The sequence below is a fragment of the Rhea americana genome, unplaced genomic scaffold (assembly GCF_003343005.1).
Source record: "Rhea americana isolate MKP2758 unplaced genomic scaffold, rheAme1 scaffold_71, whole genome shotgun sequence".
Classification (NCBI taxonomy): Eukaryota; Metazoa; Chordata; class Aves; order Rheiformes; family Rheidae; genus Rhea; species Rhea americana.
In genome coordinates, this window is record NW_028186879.1 from 4,289,608 (window position 1) to 4,315,433 (window position 25,826).

General features: G+C 38.4%; 1 protein-coding gene across 2 annotated transcripts in view; it reads left to right on the forward strand.

Annotated features, from left to right (window-relative positions):
• Positions 1 to 25,826, forward strand: part of CRYL1 (crystallin lambda 1) — a 62,516-nt gene that overhangs the window by 18,515 nt on the left and 18,175 nt on the right. For both annotated transcript variants that reach the window (XM_085321771.1, XM_085321772.1), the window contains exons 4-6: positions 13,354 to 13,515; positions 17,207 to 17,401; positions 25,393 to 25,498. In XM_085321771.1, the coding sequence (XP_085177897.1) occupies positions 13,354 to 13,515; positions 17,207 to 17,401; positions 25,393 to 25,498 (463 nt within the window). The remainder of the gene's footprint in view (positions 1 to 13,353; positions 13,516 to 17,206; positions 17,402 to 25,392; positions 25,499 to 25,826) is intronic.

The following is a 25,826-nucleotide window of genomic DNA, read 5'->3' on the forward strand; positions in this document are numbered from 1 at the left end:
AATTGAAATTTCCCTTCCTGCAATTGGTGTCTCTGTCATCCCATTCTACCACTGTGAACCTCTGAGAAGAATCTGGCTTCTCTGTGAGCTCCCTTTAGATAGCTAAAGACAGCAGTGTTGCATTGGTATTGTCTGAATTACCCTGACAGCAACAATTTCCGTCGAGTAACTCAAGCTTCCTATAACTATTTTATGTTACCTTAGCGCTTCTGGTGTCTCTTAACATGTTGTTATTAATTGAATTATATAGTTTAAAAAAAAAAGTTGTTAAATGAAGTAGACACAGCATGCCAATGGATAACAAGCCTTTAGCATGACACTGTTGGCGGTGCTCACTGCCAAGCAGTTTCAAGGCACAGTATCAACTTTTGCCTCCAAACAAAGTGTTACCATATATACAATGTAAGTGGGAAAATGTGTTTGAGCTAATCTTTACTATTTGTATTACTTAAATAGCATTAATGAGGATATCAGAGTGAAAAAGATACATGAAACAATTGGAAGGATTGAGTAAGGAGAAAATTTAGAAAAGTAGTGTCATGAGCCTTTAAAAAGAAGGTATTGACATATTAGTTTGCCTCTTCTCTCATATGAGCATTCATATGAAGTAACTCACGTGAATGATTTGATGTGCTTCATATCAACTGCAGAAGGAAATCAGTCTGTTTTTTTGCTTTAAAACTGAGTGTATATCCAGAAAACAAACTGATGATAGTAATGCTGTTTCACTTCTTAGGACTTTCCTGAGCCACTTAAAATCAGTGCATAAGCTGTATCATTTAGGTGAATGTGTACTGTAAGCTTTTTTCTATCAATAAAAAAATTAATTTAAAATTTTTTTTATTAGCATAAAACTCCATGGAGACAAACAAATTGGGACTTCTGTACTGTAGTGTCCCCGTCATAGGAATTATAGTTGAGATAAATATTTCTTAGTACTGTATACCTAAATTTACATAGTAAATTTATGATCAGTTTTGGTTTTGTCATTGTTATTGTTTTGTTGTATTAAATACTGAACATACTGGTATTCTTTTTGCTATTAAAAACAGATTTGGGTGGAAGCATCTCCAGTTACAAAATAATATAGGCTGAATAGAAATTAGAGCAGTATTTGCATGATCTCTTACCACAGTGCAGTTGAAATAAAGGCATCTCTTACATGCTTTGTTTCATTATTCTGTTAGTAAATTGTTCCAAAGCTAGCTAGCTCTCAGAAGAGGATAATATGACTAACTACTGGTAAGATCTAACTTCTGACACTTGAGCTACTGTGTGTTCTGGCAGCAAGCAGGGGAGAGTGACTTGGCTTTACAGCAAGTGCTTACAATGAGTTGCAGTTGCAAGGCTTAGCGAGGCTTGGTGAAGCCACATATAAGGGGTGTTCTCTATGAACCGATCAGCCATACTTTGGCATGGGGGAAAGCAAACTGGTAAGGGGCTAAAATTAAGCTTGTAATTTAATTACTCTAATGGGGAGAACATATAACCCTCATAGTCTGAGGGGGAGGAGGGTTATGGTTTTTTTTCTCTTTTAAAGGAACTCTGCCAAAAAGGCTCAGAACAGTGGCTTTTTTTGTTTATTTTTTTCTCTTTTAGAAAAAGGTGGGCACCCCCCACTTTCACCTGCAAACTCTTTTAAACTGGTAATAACACTAATAGGTCTTAAGCCTGATCTGTTTTGGATCTTGTTGGCTGTTTAATCTCTCTGGCAGACATATATAGAAAAACAATGTTACAGCTTAAAAGGAACATTCGAAAAGATGGGAGGTGCCTCAAAATGGGATGCAAACATTGACTTGGGAGTCTTGACAGTACGTGTTTCATAGCTCTTGTCAGAGAAACTTATTTTTAAATCTGAAATTTTCCTGGTACCAATTTCTAGACACTAGCTTTTGCTTTTAATTTTTCTGGTGGCTTTCAAGAACCTTTTTTTTTTTTCCCAGAGATAGAGGGGTGTCTTTAGGGGTGTCTCCAGGCAAAGTTGAATTCAGCTGCCCTGAGCCAGTGAAGTGGAAGGTGATCTGGATKGAGAAGCCATATGGCTGGGTCAATGAAGTACCTCCGTAACTGAAAAGCTGTTGATGGGCAAAGTAGGTGAATATTGCAGTGACACAGCTACTTCTGGACTAGTTGTCTGGTCAGCTCTGAGTATTGGGTATGTAAACATGTGTCTGTTTGCTTTCAGCTAGGTAGATATAACCTTAGGCCTGGTTTTATCCTATCTATCTTAAACACTTAGAAGCTAAAAATGCAACTTTTGTTGCTGTTGAGACAGCTGATTCTAAATGGGTTAACTGCCTTGATATCTTTGCAGAGGATTGGGGAGAGTTTAAGGGTTGAAACAATAAAAGCTCAAAGGCTCTTGCTGTGAAGTACTTTATAAGGTCATTTTAATAACTCTTGTCATCCTTTTATACAGTTGTAATGACTGTGTTTGAGTCAAACTGAGAGATGGTGTTCCAGGAAGCAGCTTGCCAGTATCACTCCGGTGGTGCTGCATTGGCTGTTGCCTCTTCCTGACAGGCAAAATTCTTTCTTCTTAGCTAACTCCTATTCCTGCAGCCAGGTGTGGCAGAACTTCTTACAGCATCACCCACAAAACTTCCTAATCAGTTGATTTTCCTGCATTRTCTAATTATACCTTTTTTTTCCAGGTTCCAGCCTCTTGCTTTGCAGTTACAGCTGGCTATATTCCTTTTCCCTAAATCTCATCTAACTGGTAACTTTAAAACAAAAAAGTTCTTTTGGAGCAACTTAGTCCTGGAGGACAGCTCATTTTCTAACTGAAGTGGGAATGTATGATCGTAGGCAGGGCTTTCCTTAAGTCTTGTGCCACATGAACAGAGCTATGTCTATATAAAAGCGTAGTCAAGTGCTAGTGTAGAATTTGGTAGGAGGGTTGGTTAATCAGTAGTGTTACAAAAATAAATAAATAAATAGTGGTGTAATCCCCCCTTTTGACTTGTAGTGTGAGTGTAGTTTTATCCTTCACTCCTAACACTCTAAAATTCACTCCTATCTATGCTGGTTGTATGACAACTGCTCTTGTCTACCATCATGAACTTGGCTGATCAACTTGTCCTTCTTCTGAATGTTTTGTCAGACATATGAACCTTATGGAAAAAGATGCATCTCTCAGTATCATGATACTGACCCTAGATGAAGCTTAAAAACAAAACAAAACAACAGCTCCCTTCATGCCCCCCTGCYGCCCCAATCTGCAAGTTTTGACTCTGAATGGGGTAACATAGTTCTGAAAATTAGCACTTCCTCAACTCCTGTTTTGTATTTCATACTAAGTAAAGGCTGAACAGACATTTGTAATGCAGTCATTTGTTCTGAACAGTGTACAGTGGCAGTAATTAGATATTTTATTGCTCCAGTTCCTTAATGGTGTATGTTTCTGAACTACAGAAAAGTACAAAATGTTTGTCTCAAATGCTGGATTTCACCTCACTGGAGTGGTGTTTACTTCTACCRTATCACGTGGGTAGAGATTGATTTCACTTAAGAGCTAGTGATTTAGCAAGAATCACATTTCATACTGATATGAACTAATACATTCAAGACGCCTGAGTAGCTGTCAAATCTTTAGATTTGAAGGGAATTATAGCCCTCAATTTTTTAAAAGTAGATTAGCCTGAAAATACTAATGTTTTAACTCATGCTTTACAACTGCTACCTGACAAATTAAAAGCACAAACTAAAAGGCAGTAGATTGGTGAGATTAAATTCAATTAAAGCATTTTTGAATATGAACTTAAGACTATTTTAAAAGCTAGTTACTTGTAGATTTGCTGTAAGACACTTTTTGAATTCCAGTTCAAAAATATAGTTGCAACAAGTTCAAAACTTATGAATCAGAATTAAATTTGTATAGGGGTTCCCCTCACTCTAGTCCTGTATTCCTCGACAGAACAGCATATGAGAGGATCCTGCTTTTATTTAACTTCAGCCTACCAACTATAGAGTTGTCCAAAATTGGGCTGGAAGAGACTTCAGAGGTTACTTAATCCAACACCAGCCCCAAGGCAGGATTGGTCATATGTAGACAAATGTCTGTCAGAACGGTTTAATCTGTTAAAAACATCATGTGATGGGATTCCTTCTCTGCCCCTACAGGTATTTTATTTCAGAGCATACCTGTCCTTGCTTTGAGGAAGTCTGTAACTKAAATCCCAGGATGTGAACATATATGACTATACCTTTCTGTTTTATTTACTGTTTTATAGTTACGTCAACTGGCAATAATCTGGGCCCCCTCATTAAAGAATTGSCAATCTGCCTTTAATTAAAGAAGCTGCTGTTTTATCCTATTCTCTTATGACTGGTTACAGGATACTACATCTTTTTCAGGTCAGGAATAAACACTTGATTGCTCATGTTGCTTTGGCTAGCTAGAGTTGTTTTACATCTTAAAGTCTTTTGTCTACAAACATTTTGTTAATGATCTGGTGTTTGAACATGTGCTGGGAATCCCATTTTGGAGGAAGGTGTGTGCTGAGGGCTGAGGGAATGAATAGCTGTGGGATGAGGTGAGGGGTAGGTAAACAACCTGTTGAGCTTTGGTCACACTGCCATGCTTGTATCCCCATCTTGTTTGGGTTCCTGCATTTCCCGCAGGTGTTTTGAGCCTATCTCCTTTGATCTGCCCTCCCTGCACTGGTGCACAGCCAGGTACTTCCCTTCCTTCCCCCTCCCTTCTTTGGGATCCTAGCTCCTGGCAGGGGCTCAAATTCAAATCATGTTCTAACATAAAAAGAAYGTCACTTTCTAGAGTCTGTCTGTGTGTGTGTGTGTTTTTGTTTTGTTTTTTGTTTTTTATCGTTCTAACTGATCAAAGTGCTGGCACCACGTTGCAAGATGTGTATAGTCTGGGGACTCCTTTGGTAATAGCTGAATGCACGTCTAATGTCTCTGCCCTGTGTCCCCAATGATCAAGGGGAGCGCTCATCTCAGCAGGGAGGTACTGGGACAAGAGATGAGGTAGAGGAGGTGACTAAACTGATCAAGTGATGGAGCAATGACCTGAGAAGGAGAGGCTACAGGCTGGGGCTTTTTGGTTTGTAGAGGAGAAAGCTCAGGGGAGATAGGACACATTACAAAATCAGGAAGATGGTAGATAACTGAGTGTGAGACTTGTTCTCCGCATCCCACAATACAGGAAGTGGGAAGCTCAGKGAAATTAGTAAATCACCTTAAAGCAAATAAAAGAAAGTACTGTGTTACACTGTGGGCAGTGAACTTCTGGCATTGCCAGCCACAGGAAGTTGTGTTGGCAGGAAGTATCGGCAGATTCGTACAGGAATTTGTCAAATTGGGGGACAACATATTGCCAGAGGACATTTCTTACATTCTCAGGGAAAACATGAATAACTTTTGCCTCTGAGCCACTGCATTCATTTCACTTGTTTGGGGAGATACCTGTGTGTGTGTGTGTGTGTGTGTGGTTTTTTTTTTCAGTTGAATTAAGACATGGAGAGAAAGGTAAACCACTTCACAGTATTTTAGTCTGTCCACCTTTTAAGAGATATCTGAAGAGATCCTCTGAGATAGCTAATGAAGGGTGTGTGTGTGTGTGTGTGTGTGTGTGTGTGTGTGTGTGTGTGAGTGAACAGGTATACCTTAGGTAAATGCTTACATCACATTTACCAATAAATCCATGTACTGTTCATCTTCAACATGTCTCAAAATAACACTACAACCACTTTGTCATCCTCCCTCTAACCTAAAAGGAGGAAGATGGCACAATGGAGAAGTCTAGAATACTTGCAGGTATTTGCATTTGAAATATGTAATTATTTCCAATTTTATGAAATTACCAAGCCTGTTGAACACATGCAAAAAACCATGTAGTTGAGGTTATGGTGGTAACAGTAACACTGGAAACAAAATTAGTACTTTGATGTAATTGTTTGTTCTGATATTACAAATATTTTATTTCTCTGCTTTTTCTGCTAGCTGAACCCCAAACTTTGCAGGCAAAATGTCACATTTTAATTGCAGGTGGTATAATTCACCAGGTTCATGCATGTAACCATTGTCTGCTGTATAGACTCTACATGTGCGTGTGATACAGAATGCACAAGAAACAAACTCCTGGTTYCCTAATAGACTTTGGTCTTCCAGGACAGAAATAGAGACTTAAATGCAGCAGGAGGAGCCCGAACTAGCATGTCAATACAAAACTTTAAGTAGAAATAATAATTAGCACTGAAATCCTAAGTATTGTTGTGACCCTCTTACACACTATTGTACTTAAAATGTAACTTAACTTTGATTATAAATTCTACAAAATGGTGGTAATGACAGAAACACAGCAGGTCATAGGCATCCATGAATGRAACAAGCAGATACAATTTTGCTTTGATAACTTTATTAACTTCAAGTTTACGTATTATTTTGGAGAGGGAACAGAATCTACTGCTGTCAAATTGCAGAGTTTAGAAATGAAATATGAAAAATAATCTCTATGCAAATTAAAGTCAACTGCTTTTTACAAGAATCTTTTTATTACTATTATTTAGATGTGGTAAAACTGTATAGAATAATAACATTAGATTACACAGTTACTAGCTGTCGTAATAGTCCTTTGAAATCTATTTCATGTAACTGAATTTTCAAATCTTTTTTTAGATATATTTTATACAGCTAAACTGAATGCTGTTTAAAATCTACAAGTCCCTGCTTTATATAGGTTTATATTAATCGGGCTTTGTTTTAAAATCGTGGCTTTCTAAAGTGATTTTGTAGATTGAAAATAAAATAGTTATACATGAAGTCTTTTCTGTGTTTTTTTTGTTGTTTTAGTAGGTTATAATTATAGGAAGTCATGAAAGTATTTATATAATTGATCAGGAATAATAGTTCTTAGAAAAGAAGCTTTCTGGGATGCAGAAATCTTTCTGTTTTTAGTTCTTTGTGAAGATTTTCATATTCCTGTGACAAGCCAGACCTAATATGGTTCCTGTTCCAGAAGTGATGACAGTCTCGATCCAGCTTGTGGGATAGGTCTGTATTCTGAAAGTTGCTGCTRTATTTGCATGTATGAGAGGTTTGCTATCATTTGACTCTGGAAAACGTTCTATAGAAGTGCCTTAAAATTGGCAGCTAAATCACCACACTGAAAAAAGATTTAAAATACTATGAAGTATTTGTGTATAAATATAAGAAGAATACCAGGGCTTGTGGCATGTTTGGAGATCCTCACTTGACTGTGCAAGGTGAAGAGCATRCTTGTAGAAATTAAAGCAGTTATGATTTCTGAACAATGTACCTGCTACTCGAAGTTCTGTTGAATTTAGTGGGAACAGGGAATGCATAGAACTGTTAAAATTAATTTTCTACTTCARTTATAGGGTTACATTAAGGCTACAGGACAGACACACTTGCTGTAAAAGCTACAGTATGGCAGTGAAGTACACCTTGGGGGGTTAAATGATGAACTCTAGGTGCAAGTTAAATGCAGGAGGGAGGTACCTACCTAGGATGTTATTACATGCTATGAGCTAGAATGTGCGGAGCTCTGTCAAGTATTAATGATGAGCCRGTTGAGAGTGTATGAATGGTAATGTTGATATCTGCTACAGACTGCCCGATCAAGAAGTTGTCCAGACAACTGGTAAGACACCTCAAATAYGCAGGCCCCTGGTGCTCTTGGGGTACTTTAAACACTGTAATATTTGCTTACGTTTTGCTGCTGTGGTGCCTCTCCAGCAAACTAGAAGGTTTTTGGAGTGTACTGATGGTAACCTAATGTAAGTGATTGAGGAACCAGTGAGGGGAGCCTTGGCTGCAGCAACCATGAAATGGARGAGTTCAGGATCCTGTGAATTGGGAGCAAGACATGAAGCAGAATTATGAACCTAGACTTAACTTCTGCCAGTTCAGGGATCTACTTGGAAGAATCCTGTGGGATACTGCCCTGGAGAGAAGGAGGGTCTAGGAGAGCTGGCCTTTAACCCCCCCCACCCCCCAGCCCCAATCACGCCCAAAGCTCCATGTCAGTCTGTCCCCAAGTGTGGGAAGTCAAGCAAAAGTGGTAGGAGGCCTGCATAAATGAACAAGGAGCTCCTGACAAAAATCAGATGTAAAAAGCAAATTGATAAGAGGTGGAAGCAGGGACAGGTGACCCTGGAATATAGAGATGCTGTCTGAGTACACAGGGGTGGGGTTAGGAAAGCCAAAGCCCATCTGGAATTGAGCATGGTGAGAGATACACGAAAGGCGACAAGAAAGACTTTAACAAGTAGATGAGCAGCAAAAGGAAGACAAGAGATAATGTGGGCATAGTGCTGAATGGGGCAGGAGATCTGGTGATGAAGGACACAAAAAGCAAGGCTACTTGATGCTTTCTCCACCTTGGTGCTTGCTGAGAAGACCAGCCTTCAGCAATCCCCAGTTGATGTAATCAGAGGATGGGGCTGGAGCAAGGAGGACTCACTCTTGGTGGAAGAAGATCAGGTTAGAGAACATGTAAGCAGACTAGTCATACACTGGTYTGTGGGACCTGAATAGAATGCAGCCATAAAGCTGCTAGCTGATGTCTTTGCAGAATCTGCCTTTGAAAGATCATGGCAATCAGGAGAAGTTCCTGATACCTAGAAGAAAGCAAATGACACTGCTGTCTTCAAGAAGGAGGATTCAGGGAACTACAGGTTGATCAGCCTCAACTTGATCCCTATGGAGGTGTTAGAGCAAATAATCTCAGAAATCTTTTTGAAACATGTAAGGGACAAGAAGGTGCTTAGGAGTAGTCAGTATGAATTTAAGAAGGAGAAATCATGACTGACCAACCAGATAGCCTTCTGTGATAAGAAGACTGGATCAGTGGATGAGAGGGAGAGCAATGGATGCTGTTTACCTTGATTCTGGTAAGGCTTTTGATACTATCTCCTATAGCATCCCTGTAGACAAAGTGGTGAAGTATAGGCTAGATAAGTGGACAGTGAAGCAATGAAATAGAGTGCACTCTCAGCAAGTTTGCAGACAATACAAAACTGGRAGGAATGGTTGATACATCAGACGGTTGTGCTGCTATTCAGAGGGACCTTTTTAGGCTGGGGAAGTGGGAAACACTTGCCCACTGTGCCCAAGAAATGGGCACAATTTGAAACAGGAAATTCCATATGAGCATAAGAAAAAAAAGTATTCACTGTGAGAGTGGGCAAACGTTGGAACAGGTTTCCTAGAGAGGTTGTGGAGTCTTGTTCCTGGAGATATTCAAAACCCAGCTGGATAAGGTCCTGAGTTACTTGCTGTAGTTGACCATGCTTTGAGACCGGACTAGATGATCTCCAGAAGTCCTTTCCAACCTCACAGATTCTCTGRTCTGCATCACGTCTGCAGGAGCAAGGCTAAGTGTCCATCTACCTACTAGACGTCATGTGGTTTGACTGTAGCACTGTCTTTTCTCTACTGTGATTTCATTTGACCTTCCAGCCCATCAGTACCTGTTACCAGTGCCGTTGCCTTGAAGTGTTTGCCTGCACTCACAGCTATTCTATACTCTCCTACTTTTCCTTTTCCCCTGTTTTTGAGGTGCTATCCACCTACCTATTAGCCTTGGGAAACCAAGTTCTTTCTTGGATTTTTATCCTTTTCATCTTGCTGTCTAGGGGTGCTGACCCTCAGTCAGCCTAYGCTTAAGAGTTGATTGTTGCTCTCTTGCATGTTCTGCACAGTGGGAGTTAGGTCCCTAGATTAGTGTTGCATAGGGGCATATTATGTTTGCTCTTCTGGGTTTGTTTATCAAAAGTACAACTCAGATCCTGGATGCAAGGAGGTCAAGCTACTTGCGCTTCAGCAAGTGATACTTCAGCCTTGAAGATGGCTTTCCTAGTGTATGTGATTAAACAGCAGAGACTGTTGTCTGTGTAAAGGAGTCTTTACAGCTGTGTATTGTTGCTGATGATCCAGAATGAAGATTTTAGAGGCATCTCACAGGCAGAAAAGCATAAGATTCAGGGTTGGTCCTACTCTGTTACAACATTTTGTAGCAGAGCTTTATCTGAAATTTCCCTTCCCCTGCAGACATACTCAAATTTTCCCATGTTACAAGGCACCTGCCTTTCAACGATTGCTGATGTGTCAATTCATGGAGCAGAACTGTGGACATTAGCACTTGTAGCTTCTAAATCTGAATTTTTAAATGGCTATGAATCACTTGTACATACATCTTTAGGGTTGTGCTGCTTCAGGGAACTGTGAATATGAAAGCATTCAAAATGCAAGAAAGATGGTGCTAAATGCTTTTCTGGGCTGCTTTCCTGTTGCATTCAATTCAAAAAGATTGTTGCAAAGGTTCATAACTCAATAAACAGTCCCAGGGAAGAAATGTTTTCTTGGTTACTTTTTGAATACGTAGCAGCCAGAACCTAGTCAGAAGTTGGGAACTCACCACTGAACAGCCATGGCTTTCAAACTTTGTTGTTCAGTGATTTTTCATGCTTAGTGACCACTGGCAGGCTCCAAACATAGTACTGAGATGGCTTGATGCTGTCCCTGATGCTCTTATAGAAAGATGTCTTGCTTGTTGTTGAATGTTTAATATCTTTCATCTTCTCTATGCCCACTTTAAATCTTTGGCTTTCACCTCATGTGGTCATGCTTGTGTTGCCATGTTAGGACTGTACCGCTGTGTGCATACTGGTTACAATGCTTTACTTAAGATGTTGATTTGGTTGTTTCAACTCACACTGCTACTAGATCCAAGGCTTTGGCAGCAATTCTAGTTGCCAGTGTAAAGAGAAGATATTTTGCAAAATAGTGTTTTAGAGAATGTTTCCTAGAAGATGATACAGGTGAGTTGCTACCTTGGCATATCCAAGAGTGGATAGGAAGGATCTGTGTATATGCCAGCATTTAAATATAGGTAAATGAAGGTGTACACTCAGATTAAAATGAGTATGCATGGGAGCATAGATGGCATGCTGTGGAAAAGCACGTACAAAAAATAATATACCACTGAATTTAAACAGATAAAACTTCCTGGCTTGCTAGGTACTGCACTCAAAGGGTTGTGTTGTATGAGTGCAGCTTTTTGACTGGGAGCTACTAGACCTTGATCAATTTGTTTGGGTATCAGTGTTGTCATTGCAGAGATAGTCYAGCACTTACTTATCTTTGTAGGGTTCCTTAAGACTTGATAGGCTGGTCAAGTAGCTACTATATATTTAGATTTTTTAAAGCCTGTTGCTTGTCAGTCTTTAATACAGTGCACCCTTTCTAGGACAGGAATTAACAAGCTGCCATGTTCTGATCAGGTTGTTACAAAAGATGTCTAATAAAGTTCAATTAAATTGAAAATCAGATTAGTCACAATCTTATTCAGGTGCTCAAGCTTTTGAATAAGGGTGTTCTGTTTGCTGCAAATGAGAAGTGTGATCTTCTCTACAAAAAGGGCACAGGAATATACAGTATCACTTTAAATGCATTGAAGTGTATTCTAACCTTGTTGCACTGATTCTTTGAGAGACTGCATGATAGCTTTAAAACCGTATTTTGCCTGCTTACTGTTTGATCTTCTTTTTCTCATGGTAAATAGAATAGCTTCAGACCTCTCCAGGCTTCATAATTGACAGCAAATGAAGTTCCTGTTTAATAGATTGCTTAGAGCTTAATTTCTGCTCTGTTCTTAAGGGAATTGCTGTCTCTGAGAAAATAATTGCATGCTTGATGAGGACAGAAACTTTATTGCTGTGGTCCAACAACCTGAATACAATTGTGGCACTATACAAGTAACTGCAAGCAAATGGCCCTTTCAGAAACCTTACGTAACCATGGTAGGTTTGAGTTTCCAGCAGATTTGAGTTTGCTTTTTTGATTATCATCTAAGGTGAGAGGAGGCTTAGAATTTCAGGTTCACAATAAACCTATTCAGTGCAACTCTTTTATTAGTTTGAACAGTATCTGCAAAGTTCTCTTCATCTTTGGCTTTACTAAAAGAAACTATTTAAAGTTAACCAAAAGCAGGGATCCAGGAATTATGAGCAGAGTATCAATTTGTTTTGATAAGGAGCTCTGTTACTTCAGGCTCTATCTGGAGCTCTTAAATGACCCTGTTTATCACTTCTACATCATAGAACTTTTAGTACAGTTCCGTGCAACCTGTTTATGTTTTAAGAAGACTTCAAATTACTTTTAACTCATTTATATCCAGTCTGAAGGAAATTTTAGCCGTAGGCATTCCTGCTACAGAGTCTGAAGTAACATGTATTAAATGGATAACTTCATATTATATTAAATGTGTAGCCTTTTTCCCCACCTTCATTCTTAGAATAGGAAGGACAGAATAAAATGCTGATAGATGGGAGAAGATTAGGATTGGAAAAGCATGGAGAGGTATTTTCCGTGTGTTTTAAGGGGAAAGCTGGGGTTTTGCAAGTGTGGGATCCTGTTTGAATTGTGCCTGCTTCAAGAATAAGAACACAAATAGCAACTAATTGTATTAAAAAAAACTAATGGGAGAACGATGGTAGGTTGTTTTTTGAAGTGAAACCCCTGTTTGTTTTTCTGTTTTCTCTTTGCGAGACTGAAGTCTATCCTGTTGATTGTGGGATCGGCTGTTCTCTTCCATGTTCTTGTTGCTTCCAGACTGGTGGATATCTGTGTGCTGCTCTTGGGGATAATTCTAAAATGGTAGTGACTCTAGGTTGTGGCTGTCTGCTCATACTCATTAAACTTCACACCATACTTCAGCACTGAACTTGCTCATTAGCTTTGGGGAAAGCTTTGATAGCCTGCTTTCTGGCTTAGAGATCTTTCTCAAAGTTGAAATCACTGGAAATACTTMAGCTTTTTAAGTCTGCAGGTCCCCGAGAGGTATTTCAGAGCAGGTTCCAGAACTGTAAGTTGTTATTTGCTGCCTTGGTTCTGGACATGGTAAGCTTGTCTTTTGAGGCATGATGTAATACTTARCAGTTCATTTCCGTTCTGTCTGAAAAAACCCACAGGCTATTGTAATTTGAGGTTCTCTATAAAATGGAGAACAGGTCTTATTCCTTGGTACTGTGTTATCTTTCTGTGCATGAATAAAATAAAAGTCTATACTTCATACAAAGCAGAATCATCTGTGTTGTATGATGGTCCATCATCTGCTTTAGAGAAACCCCTGTGCTTTCTTTTCTTTATATGTGGGAAGGTATTTTTTTGTGTATGGCTTACTGGTATATCTAGGCTGATTTATGTAGATGTTTAAAATAGATGATTCCAGTGATTCACAAAATGTTGAAGTAGATCAGTAAACTCTGAAATATATGGATAAATATTATTAAACTAGAAGACTTCTAATACTGTTTTTTAATTTTTCTTTTCTTTTCTTTTWTTTTCTTTTATTTTATTTTATTCCAGGAATGCACTCCGGAGAACCTAGAATTGAAAAAGAAGATTTTTGGTCAGTTGGATCTTATTGTTGATGACAATGTTATCCTGAGCAGCTCAACCTCTTGCCTCTTACCTACCAAGTTGTTCACTGGCCTTAAACATGTTAAGCAATGTGTTGTGTCACATCCTGTGAGTACAATGGCATGTTTTGTTTTTATATTAATAGTATAGCCATTTAATTAATCTACAATCCAAGCTCTTTCCTGCAGACTGAAGAATATTGAAGGATATTTGAAGTGCTTGTATGCCATTGTGTAGTGTCTGGGGCCCAACTTTTCAGAAATACTTTAGTTTGGTTTTTCTATGTGCAACAGCATAAACTAAATTGAGAAGACATATGCACCTTTTGTACTGCTGACTCAGGATACTTTCCATGTAAGTCATCGTGCTTAAATAACTGTGTGTTACTCAGATTAATGTTTCTCAAAATACAGAGATTTTGTGTTTTGGGGTTAGACCTGCTGTTGGGTGTCAGTGAGGACCCAAACAGCAAACTACTTGTACATATCAGCACATGCGATAGATAGTTGRTGTAGGTAGAAGATGGAAGGTTTTGATTTCATAAGCCTTTGGATGCAGAAGCTGTGTAACTGAAGAGGAAAAGCAGGTGGATGAAACAGAATCAATTGTACTTGAAGCTAAAGTTTTGTGCTTTGTGATGGGCTGGGGACAGGACAGTGATGCATAAATGGCAAGACTAGAGGTGGCAGCAGAACACTCAAAATGCTGAGGGGCATTTGTGCATTTCTGTGGAAGTCTGTGTAGAGCTTCCAGGCAGCTTTATCACATCTCTGCCAGAAGAGCATTTTGTCTTCATCGCTGGGTGTCTTGCTGCCTCTAATTTCCACTACTCARTAACTTGCTAACCTAATGTCAGTCTAGTATTGGACAGGCCAGTTAGGAGGGCTGTGGTCATGAAAGTTTGCAGTAACTGGAGGCAGGTGCTGTCTTGCTATCTGCAACTTGGTAGATGAATTTCATCTCTCCAGGGCATCCTTCAGAGATCATCACTTGGAGATAGTTTTCCAGGCAACACAGAAGGACCTTCTTAAGAAAGATAGTGTGCAGTCTAGAAAGGTAAACAGTGCTGGGGTGACTAGCCTCCAGCTGATCTAGGAGTGTAAAGTAAATGCCAGTTCCTTGGGTGTTCTCAGGAGTGGCAGTGTGATTACTAAAATACAGCAGTATTTTACTGTTGTGTCTCTCCAGCTACCTGTAGCCTAATGTTGCAGTATCAGAGGGTTTAGTCTGTCCCTTTCTGACCCATCTCYATGTGCTTTGGAGTGATTGAGAAGCAAAAGGAACTAAAAGATTGGTTTCTTACCATATAATTTAATTTCTCCCCCTTTTATTTATTCTGAAGTGGCTTTGCAGTCTGATTGAGACTATTTTCTAAGAAGTCTCAGCTTCACTCAGAGATGAGTGTACTGGTGAACCTGTGAGCCAGTGTACTGTTCCAGAGGCCTTTCTGTATCTGCTGTGTCAGGAAACTTGCTTGCTTTGCAATAGCTTTTGCTTTTTGGTGTGTGGGTATGGGTGGGTTTTTTTGTTTGTTTAACTGTGACCTTACTAACATTTTGAACAAGATGGATAGGATGTGGGGAGGGATGGCTGGAAGAAGTAAGCAGCTCAGGAAGAAGGTATGAAAAYAAGTGTGAAAGTTGATATATCAGAAAAACTAAGTTTTATGTCCTCTGGCACMGGTGAGTCTGCTGAAGAGAAATGGAATCAAATACCCAGTGGGCAGAAGGAGTTTATCACCTTGCTTAATGTAGTAATAGGCTAAATAATTGGAAAAAGTGAACGAAATCCGGTAGTGCAGCTGTATGATAGAAATGCACACAGTACTTACAGGCATAGCTGTTCTCTGCAAGCAGTTTCCGGCGGTGTACTGGGAGAGCTCTTCTGCATAGCACCTTGTTTGTCATGTATTGTATAAACCTGCTAGGTCAGACAAGTAGAAAATGGAATTAGAGGAGACTGTGTGCCAGTGAGTGAAGTCGCTTGCTGTGGAGGAAACCAAATACTAAAAATCACCTTAAAAATATATTACATTCTACCTGTTAGATTTTTCTTTAACTCCACTACTTCTACGAGGGAAGTTGTTTCCCTATTATAATTTCTATTTCAATCATATTAATGATCCATTATAATTCATTTTATATTTGCTGATAACTTTTGTGTTTGTCATATCCTCTCTTAGCTTTCATTTTGTTAGGCTGAGTAAGGTGAGCTCTTCTATTCACTTAAGAAAGGCTTTGCATTTCCCTTCTCATTTTTAGAAACTCCTCCCCCAGTCTGTTCCACCTGCGTTTTTACAAACACTTTTAATTTTTACCAACATCAATTACCTCACTTCTAAAAAATTGTCTTCCTAAGTCTCCTCAGTTTACTCGTTAGTACACCCATGTACTCTTTGTGCCAAGTTCATGAAATAAAATATTTCAATAAGATCACTGTCAAGAACAGTCTTGGAAGAAATTCATAATAGYTTCTGCCTCTCTCAACAGTTCGCTTGTTCTCTTCCTGGTTAGAACCTGGGATATCCTTACGGGTTAGAAAAGCCTTCAGAGAATTCTTTGGTGCTGGCAGTGTTTGAGGTCTCGCTAAATTGCCTGGCGTGGTTTTGCGACTAGATGTCCATCACACCATTCTCAGCTTTGATCTGGTGCAAGAAAGGTTATGCTGGAACACAAGGCACTTTAAAGGCAACGAAGTAAATGTGTCACATGAAGAATTGCAGCAGATACAACCTTACAGCAGGCTTGCATCTGTCAGTTCCTACAGTAAAGGGGATCATTTAAATACTGAAAAGAAAGAGCAGGCAGAGAGGAAAGACTGCTTGCAGCTTGCTGTGACTAAGTCCTGTATTTGCATTTATATGAGCGCCGTTAAAGAAAAGCAGCTGATTCTAGTAGGGGACGTAATTGCCAGTACGTAATTACCATACTTGGAAAATCAATGTTATTCCTGGTAGCCAGTTATGACATGTTAGGTCTGTCTGCTGCCTAGCAATGAGTGTGGGAGCTGCATTTAAGACATTAAGAATATAGCATAAGGACTATTACTTTTGGAAAAAGCATGCATTATGTACGGCCTATAACTCTTAAGACCTGAAGAACTTTTAGCTGTTTCTTGGACACTCTTCAGAATKCAAGAAGTTTAATTAGCTATTTATTACTTCAAAAACACATCACACAAAGGTCTTGGCTTGATGAGAAATTAYATTTGGAAGAGTCAGGAGAGGTAGTTTTTTTTTCAGTGGGTATGGTGTTAGAAAGTAGCTTGTTCTGTAATTTTTTATTTTTTTTTGGAAGTATGTTTTATGAGATATCTGTTAATGGGATTAGCATATAGTTGGCTTGGGTTAGTAGCAGCTTATCTCTGAAGTGTTGCATTTTATAGACGGTGAATAGTAATAATTTTGTTATAAATTTCCTGAATGACTAAAAGAAAATAGTTTGCTTGGAAAGAGGTGTGGTCACCATATGTTTTACAAGGCAAACAGCTTGAATATTGGGAAAACGTCAGATATTCAGTAAAAAGTCTTCTAGGACTGCACTGATTGCTAGAGTAGCTCGATGAATTTTGCTAGAATTGAATAGAAATAGATTTAATAATCCGAGACTAACTATTTTTTTGTTAGATTTAACATTCCAGTTCTTGTTGGATTGGTGAATGCTTTCTGGGCCTAGGGATTAGGCTCACTGTGTTCCTTAGAAAATAGCCGCACTATTAAAATATTGCAAAGATACTTTATACTAGGTGGGTCTGTTTATCTATTGATAATTAACATGCTTCTTTTGTGTTTCTTCTTGAGGTAAATCCACCTTATTTTGTACCATTGGTTGAAATTGTTCCGCATCCAGAAACAGATCCTTCAATTATAGAGAGAACATATGCTCTGATGAAGAAGATTGGTCAATCTCCTGTCAAATTAAACAAAGAGATTGAGGGGTTTGTTCTGAATCGGCTACAGTATGCAGTGATAAGCGAAGCCTGGAGACTTGTCGGGGTACGTATAATTTTTTTCATTTCTATGCCCACATTGCCAGTTTTAGAGATGTGATAAATAAGATTGTATATTTAAATTTCCTGTAAAATTGCGTCTTCTTTGTTAAACAGTCTCTTATGTACATGAATATAAGAACAAATATGTAAATTTAAGACAGTAACGAGTTTGGACAGTAATAAATAGAAAAGTTTATGAAAAGGGAAGTGAGACAATGATAACACTGTGCTTTATACTGCTTTCTTTTCAGAATATTGTAATTTTCAGGGCAACCAAAATTAAAATTTTAACAGCACAGAGATCAAATGCTGATTTTTTTTTTCAAGTTGTCTCCTCATTTCCTGTTATTTTCTGAATGTTGCTGGCCTACTTTATAGGGGTTGTGAAAATAATATTTTAAATGCATTTCTCTTTTGCCTTTTAGGAATTCTTATGTTGAAAAGTTATTTGATACTTGTAGGTAAAGACAGATTTCTCCTCCTTTTGCCCATTCAGACTTCTAGCTCAGAGTCATCTGTTTGTACCACTTTAGCTTTTCCCACAGCTATGCATTCTGTGCTACAAAGTCTGATCTTTCATCAAGAAGAGCTGAATTATGAGTCTACTGCTATTCTGTTAAGATTAACAAGAATTTGAGGAGAGCTTTTTTTGTCACAGAGAATATTTTAATTTTTCAGGCTGTTTGAAACAAACATTTGCACACAAAAATAGGTAAAGACTTTAAAACTGAAGTAATATTAATATATCAGAAACAAAGGAGCTCTTATTCCAAAGCAATACCTAACCATAGTTGCTGAATTCATTTTATTTACCTCCAGGTAACTGCCATTAGCAACACTATGCAGCAATATAAAGTAGGTGGTGAATAAGAATACATAAAACCATATTGTTAGGAAGTAATTGATCTTCTACTGGAGACTTTTCTTTCAATTAAAAGGGGTTCTGTTATTAAAAAAAGATAAAATTAATAAGTTTACCGTAAAAGGAATCCCTTCAGAAGCTATAGTCATGTTGAAATACACAGGATAGAAAGGACAGTAAACTCTTAAGCTATTTTTGAAACYGTAATAAGGCTAGCCAAAAAGATTTTGTGAATAACTTGCTAAAAGCATAAAAACTACTACTAAAGAATATGAAAAGAAAAGTAAGTCCAGAGGAAGAAAGCTAGCTGAACTGTATTATGTTCACTATAGATGATTTTAATGCAGTTCCTACACTGTAAGACATAATTTCAACTTAATTTACATTGTTACTAGTTGTAAAGGTCTGAAAAAGTGTCTATATGTGTACAATTGTTTGTTATAAATTGATCAGTTTATATTTCTGTACTAAATTTTCTTTCATTTTTTTAATATGATGAGTGCTTGGAAAAATCTACATTGTTAGTAGAGGATTGCTGTATGTGCACTACATTGTATCAGTTCTTTGGCGTGTAACAAAAACAGATATTCTAAATAAAAAGGCCATATATGAACCAAGAGAGAAAAATAGTGGCAGGCTTGATAAGTATTGTGAAGTCACTTGAAATAATCTTAAGTTAGCCCCTTTATGCAAACAACTATTTGTTGAGGACTTTGAGAAATGAGCTTGAACATTCTCATCAGAGTCCTCACCTCAAAAATATTTACGGTAATAGCAAGGGAGTGATTTTACACATGTACATGTATGTATATGCAGGTACAGCTTTGTTTATAATGTTTATCTGGAAAATTTTATCAAGAATAAACTGAACATCTTGAAGACTGTGCTTTAGTTCCCAAATGTAGCTTGGCAACTGATGACATCTCAACACCTCTGTTTTCTTTAGCAGTGCTGTAYTGGGATGCGTGATGGGTGAGGCATGGGACATGGGTCGTAAGATGGGGAAAGGCYGTACAGTGCTACGATCATGTCTTTTGGCGGGCACCATTTGAACGTGGGGCTCTATGGAAAGCAAACAGTGCAGTCCCAAAACTTCTGTCGCTTGCTAGGAATTCATGTGGTTAAGTATAGCTGGTTCGTGGATTATGCATTGGAGTCACCAGTTTCTGCCATGTGGGTCCAAGGAGGCTGCAGGAGAGGCTGCAACACAGCCAGAAGTCTGAGGTGAGAGCCTGCCGGCAGGTCTTGTTCAAGTTCGGGCTCTAAAGGCGTGTGAGCATGGATGATGAAGCAGAGAGAGCAGTGTTATTCAGGGCAGGGTGATGAGAGGCAGCAATGAGAATCATGGTACTGGRGTCTCCAGGAGCATACACAAGGAGGTTGGGATTTTGAAGCTGGGTGCTGATTGAGTGCTGTAAATGTAGGACTGAGCAGGCTTGGGAATCAGAAGGATAGAGATAAGGTGGTAAAGAAATTAGAAGACATGGGGATTGTAGGAAATCAGGAGAATGAGGGTTGGTTTGGAAACATACAGTGAATACAGGTGAGAGCTGAGAATTTTGGCCATGTGGATATTTAGGAGTGTGGTTTTAAGGATGCAGAAGTTTGGATTTGGAAGCAAAAGCCATAGATTCGTTTGAGTCTGAAAGAAGAAATTCAAGAAAGCTCTCTACTTTCAGGCAAGAGTGCTGAAATGAGACATTTTATGTTGGATCAAAATTAATCTTTCACATGACAAAATGTCTTTTTTAATATTGTTTTGGCTTACAAGTCACAATGACACTCTGGCAGTGCCTGTGTTTATGGTAGGAGATTTTTGCATCACTTATCTCTGTCTCCCCATACTCCATATTTGTTCCGTGAAAATGTAGATACTGGGAACAKTCCAGTTGTTTCTGCATATCTCCTTAAGGTCATGTATCTGAATTTGCTGTAAGAAGTTAACACCGAAGCATCTAGTATCTATGAAGCTGAAGTTCTTGTAGGCTTTTATTTATGTTTTCAATTCTTCTGTCTCTGTTAAAGTGTTGTAAAGCTGATTATGATGAGAGTAAGAGACTTATTGTGAGATACTGAGACTGAAGATCCTTATTCCTCAGACCTTCCTAGTCTTCCCAGCCCTAAATTTTGGTATTATGAGTCTGGAACTATTAGAATAGTCAGTAGTAGGAAAAATCTCTACTTTCTCTGTTATTCCCTGTTACCATTTATTTACTCTTTCATGCTTCCTTTGATAGTTGTCACTGGTGTATCTGATTTAGTTCATYGCTCTTTGGAGCACAGGCTTATCCTCTTTATTTGCCGGAAAAGCACCCTGTGCACTGCTTATGTGATTACTTTTGCAGTAAATCCTATTTGTAGATTCTTAAAAGTACAAATACTTAGTAGCATGAGATTATGTTGCAGAAGAGAATTAGTTAAATAGTTGAGGTCTGTCTCATTCTGAAGATACTCTGTAAAGTTTTAGTTGACTTCATCCAGAAAATAACAACCAAACAATTTCAGTGTTGCATTAGATCAAAAGTTTCAAACCCTATTTTGAACATCTGGGACTGTCCTTTTCCTGTTAATTGCTGTCTAGAAGTTTCTGGGTGAATTATCATCCAGAATTTGCAAGGGGGTCGTGAAATATAGCAGCAGAAATAGTGAGGAGAATATGGCAGTTCTTCAGCTCTGGTCTCATTTAGGAGACTCACTGCTTTTGTGAACCTGCTAAAATTATTTTMTGTGTTGGTTCTTCAATATGTGTCTTAAGATTCTGTATTTTCTTGTTTGTAAGCTTTTGATATTATTTTAATATATCTTTTTCTTTAAAACTAGGTTTTCTTGTAAATTGTAGACAATGTTATAGGTCTGGCAGCTCTGCCATTAAGGATTTGGGTTTTTACTTAAGCTTTTGGAAAATAAACAGTCATGATTTGGCTATGTGTCCATTTTAGTTCATTTTCACAGCTATGAATTGGTGAAGCAATTGGTTTCAATCCCTAGCTTAAGTACTCTCCCTTTTCAGATGACTAGCTTGACAGTCCTTAAATATTGACAAGACTTTTTAGTTCCAAAATCAATTTTGTTATTATTATGAATAATGACAATAATTGTTTTATAGTGTTACCCACTGGACCTGTACAAAAGATGGAAGATAAGGTAGGGACTTAACCATCTAGTTAGGAAGGGGTTTCCATAAAAAAAGGATTATCATTAAAGGAAGTTCAAAGATCCAGGGGAAAAACACATTTTGATATCAAGTGTATGTTACAGGGTGAGGTGAGTGAGGATGTCGTGGAGGAGGATAATACAGGCTGGGAAAGTAAGGAGGTATGAAGTGTGTGGGACAAGTTTCATGAACATGATGAAATGGAAAGAAATGGAGTTGATTGAGGATCTAGGAGAAAAGTCATTTGCTCAAAATGACAGGACTTGGAAAAGATCTCATCAGGGTGTGTATTGAAGGGACTTGATCAAAATGATAGGGAAGGGAAGGGCGTAACAAATGCTGCTAGGAGAGAATGATTAGTAGTGATCAGAAAAAAAGACTGGATCTTGGAGATATTATAGAGGATAAAGTGACAGATTTGGAGACAGGAATTGTGTGGTCCAGGAGGGAAGTAGAGTCCAAAGTAACACTATACACAGGCTGGAGTGAGTATKAAAATGTGATGAGTTGGCAGCCTCAGAAAGAGATTGTTTTTTGGCCATGTCACGTTTAACACGATCACAAGACACTGTCAGCGACAGATGGTTGAGGTGTGGATGTGACTCACAGGTGTACAGATTGTTCATTAAAACCAAGCAAGTTGGTCAGGTCTTAAAGGCGGAGACTACAGAACCTCCACAGGATTTGTAAAGGAGAAGAGGGCTCCTGCATAGTGAGAATCACTAACAAAATACCAAAGGAGACCATGGGTGAACTGTGGTAGGATAATACTRTGGCATCACAGGACATTAAAATCTCTAAGATGTCATAAGCACCCTGGAAAATCCCRACCTAGCTTAGATCTTGAATTTTGACTGTCTATTGGGGTCACTGGGGATTTTGGTAGAATTTGTTTTAATTTAAGACTTTATTCCTGTAGCTGTAAATGTCTGCTCCAGTGAGCAAGGTTTTAACTCTAACCACTTCCTCTTTCCTGTGAAAAGTGCTCAAGGTGAAGGTTTACAAGAATAGCTACTCAGCATGAAGAGGTTGAAAAATCCCCTTGGGGAGGTTATGTTTTACAGTAGACTTAATGAAAAGGTTGGATGTTTTCCTTGTTTACTTCTTAGCATAAACACCAATCCTTATGGAAGATACCTTGCTAACCYCACACCCACCCTGCTGAATCATTCCACCACCTTATGATCTCCTTAATGTAAGTGGGAGTAAAGTTGTTCCCTAAGGGAAGACGGTCAAAATTGTTCCTCATTTATGTATTTTTCAATTCTGAAGAGATAAAGTAAAAGGCTTCTGTTTAAGAGAGTTTGTGTGACAAGGAGAAACTGGGCGACATTTATAGAATAATATGAGACCTCAAGTGGAGAGGTCTGTCTTGATCTTTCCTTCTGCTGGTACTGATTTTTGTCTTTTAGAAGCTGCAGCCATAAAATTACAGCCATAGCCAAAAGTCCAAGAGCAAAGCACTCAGTCTATGATATGAAGGACACCTGATCTTCAAATGCTAGSATTGATGTTGAGGACTACCATATCAGAATAAATGAATCAATTTTTCATTTGAAAATCAATTCACAGTGTTTCTGAAGTGTTCCTACAGTCTTATCTGTGCCTATTAACTCTTCACTATTATGTTTACATTTTTTTAACTACTGYTGAGGTGCAAATGCTTGTCTGGAACTTGGTTCTTGTGGCTAAGTTTTGCCCACAAACCTGTGTCAGCCAGAAAAAAAAATCACTCTTTGAGCATGGCTTTACCAGCATAATCYGCTGTTCGGATGAAGCTCTTCCCACAGAACAGTGCTTTATTTATGTCATTCAGATAAGTTGTGTTGCCATATCAAGAGAAAAAACTCTTTAACAGAAGATATGGTGCCTATGTTAGTCCTACTGGCACTGGTTCTGTAATCTGAACACAGTCTGAGGCTTGCTTTTTAGTTTCTGTCTTTACAAGAGACCTTCCGGTCTGCCTTTACCCAGGTCGCTTTACCAAAATAATATTTCCTTATCCCTACCACTTTATGTCTCATTGAATTGTTACTAGAGCTGTATGTTCCAAATATGTTGGCAAGATCTTAATAATAATATTATTGTTTCCTTTTCAAAATAGAGTTCAAAACCCACCTGCAACAGTGATTCAGCCAGGCTTATTTTTGGTCAACGCCTACCAGCAGATTGAGACTTGAGGCTGAGTCTTTCAAAAGGCTCTACTTAAGTCTCTGATGGTGAAACTTGGTTTCTGTGGCCAGTTGTAGAGGTTATGCTGGCCCTTGGCTTGTGATTTTCTTTTAAAGTAACWGCATTTTGGAGGTTATGTGATTCATAAACAGAAGGAGACACTGTGGGTAGGATTCAGCTCACTTAAATTGAGATTTTTACAGACTATACAGACATCCAAGCTCCTTGCTCTAATCTTTCAGCTAATGAAGAGAATTAGGGCTTTTTAGGATGAAACTCATCTGACCTACTCTAGATGCCTACTTTATGATGCCAATTCCCCCCTTTTTTTTTGTACTGATTATAAAGAGGGACTAGCTATCTAGGTTCAGATGTCAATGTCTATGAGTGGTAAGAAAAGTTCTGTCCTGTGTGCCCGTAACTCTGGCTGATCACTATGTGTAATGAAAAGAGCCTGTCAGACTGGATGCTATGAGAGGGAAAGATAACAGAAAAAATCCTCTCTTTAGCCAAGCAGATGAGTATACCTGCCTGTATTCTGCAGCTCGGAAGGGACTTGTGGAGCAAGAGACACTGAGAAGGGAGGAAGAGAAGATTTTTCATCTTAATGTAGGGTAAGAATACAAAGTAGAAGCTGTTCAGCATCTCTCCAATCATCTTAAGAACTCAAAGGAAATGTTGTTATTTCCCCTGGGATAAAGAGGACAACTTCTTGAAACYAACTTTTATCTGATGGAAGTGTTTAGAACAGATATTAGTTCATATTTTTCAGATAGGTGGAAAAACAGCCTCATATAATAAATATTATTTTTCTCAAGTAGAGCTGTAAGGTAGTGAACTGTAACTCTTTTTTTATAAGCCTTCGCATGTTTCCTTAACCTGATGGAGGTATTGACCTTCTTGTCGGTGATACCGTGTGGGTGTAACTGCASTGCTCAGCTTTTAACAGGAAAATTCCTCATTTTGCATACTCCATATCCTGCTAATTTTGAGATTTGAGGCTAGCAATGAACTCAAGAACCTGGGCAGGTTGAGGCTGGGTACGTTGAATGTTTAACGAGTTATTTGATAGGGAGTGGCAGCTGTATTGCTTGTGTGTTTGGTCAGCCTTTTATGGTCAACTTCTGCAGGTGGTAGGTGCTTCAGGGGTAATACAGACCTCTGCACCTCTGCACTGTCATTCTGTCAGAATAATGATTTGGTACTAAAATCCAGAACTAGAAGAATATGAAGGGAGCCAAAACCTCTATATTTAAAAGTGCTGGTATAGTCTTTGGATTTTCCTCAAACTATTTTGTTCATGTGTTAGTAATACTGTCATGTAAACTCTTTCTTCTTAATTCTCAGTTTCCAAGAAAACAATAACATTGGTTAACATAAACAGCTCAATGTAATAGTTAGTGGTACATGAGTTACTGGAAATAATAAGTATCAGGCAAACTAGAACGTGCAGATAGTATGTATTACATGCAGACTAATGTGTGATCTGCCCTAAAATTTAGATATAAAATATTGTCAAAGTGTAATTGAATTCTAAAGCTCAGTGTTCCTACCAATGCTATAAAAAAAGATACGCAAATTAGTTTACACTGATGGTGGTGGTTTGGGGGGTTTTGGTGGTTTATACACTAAACCATAGGAAGGCTTGTATAGTAGATGAACATTTCTGTCGAATAGTTCGTGGTTGTTTACAAACCAGCTACTATTTCTAGCCTTAGTTTTATTACTTCTTAAATTTAAGTAAAATTACACAAAAATCAAACAACTTAGCATTGACAAGTTTTCCTATTCTRCTTTTACTACTTAGGAAGGAGTAGTGTCTCCTACTGACCTAGACCTTGTGATGTCTGATGGATTGGGAATGAGATATGCATTTATTGGACCTCTGGAAACCATGCATCTTAATGCAGAAGGTAGGTAGTTGCAAATGAATTAAATATAAGGGGAAGGCTTATTTTGTGTAAAACTTTGGAAATGTATAACAAAATAAGTTAGGATTGCTGTAACTATGATGTTTTTCTCATTTTATTGTGAAAAAGAGAAAAGGAACATATTTCTGAAACTTCAGTGATGGAAGGATCATCGGATGGAAGGAAATGGACATTGACTGTCCTATTATAAGTGATTAGATTAAAAGTTCTTAAATCTAAATCTTAAAGRTCTTAAATACTAGCTGTATTCTCCAGACCTCGAAGATTTGTCCCAGTGTTTTGCAAACATTACTGTGCGCATAGTTCAGGA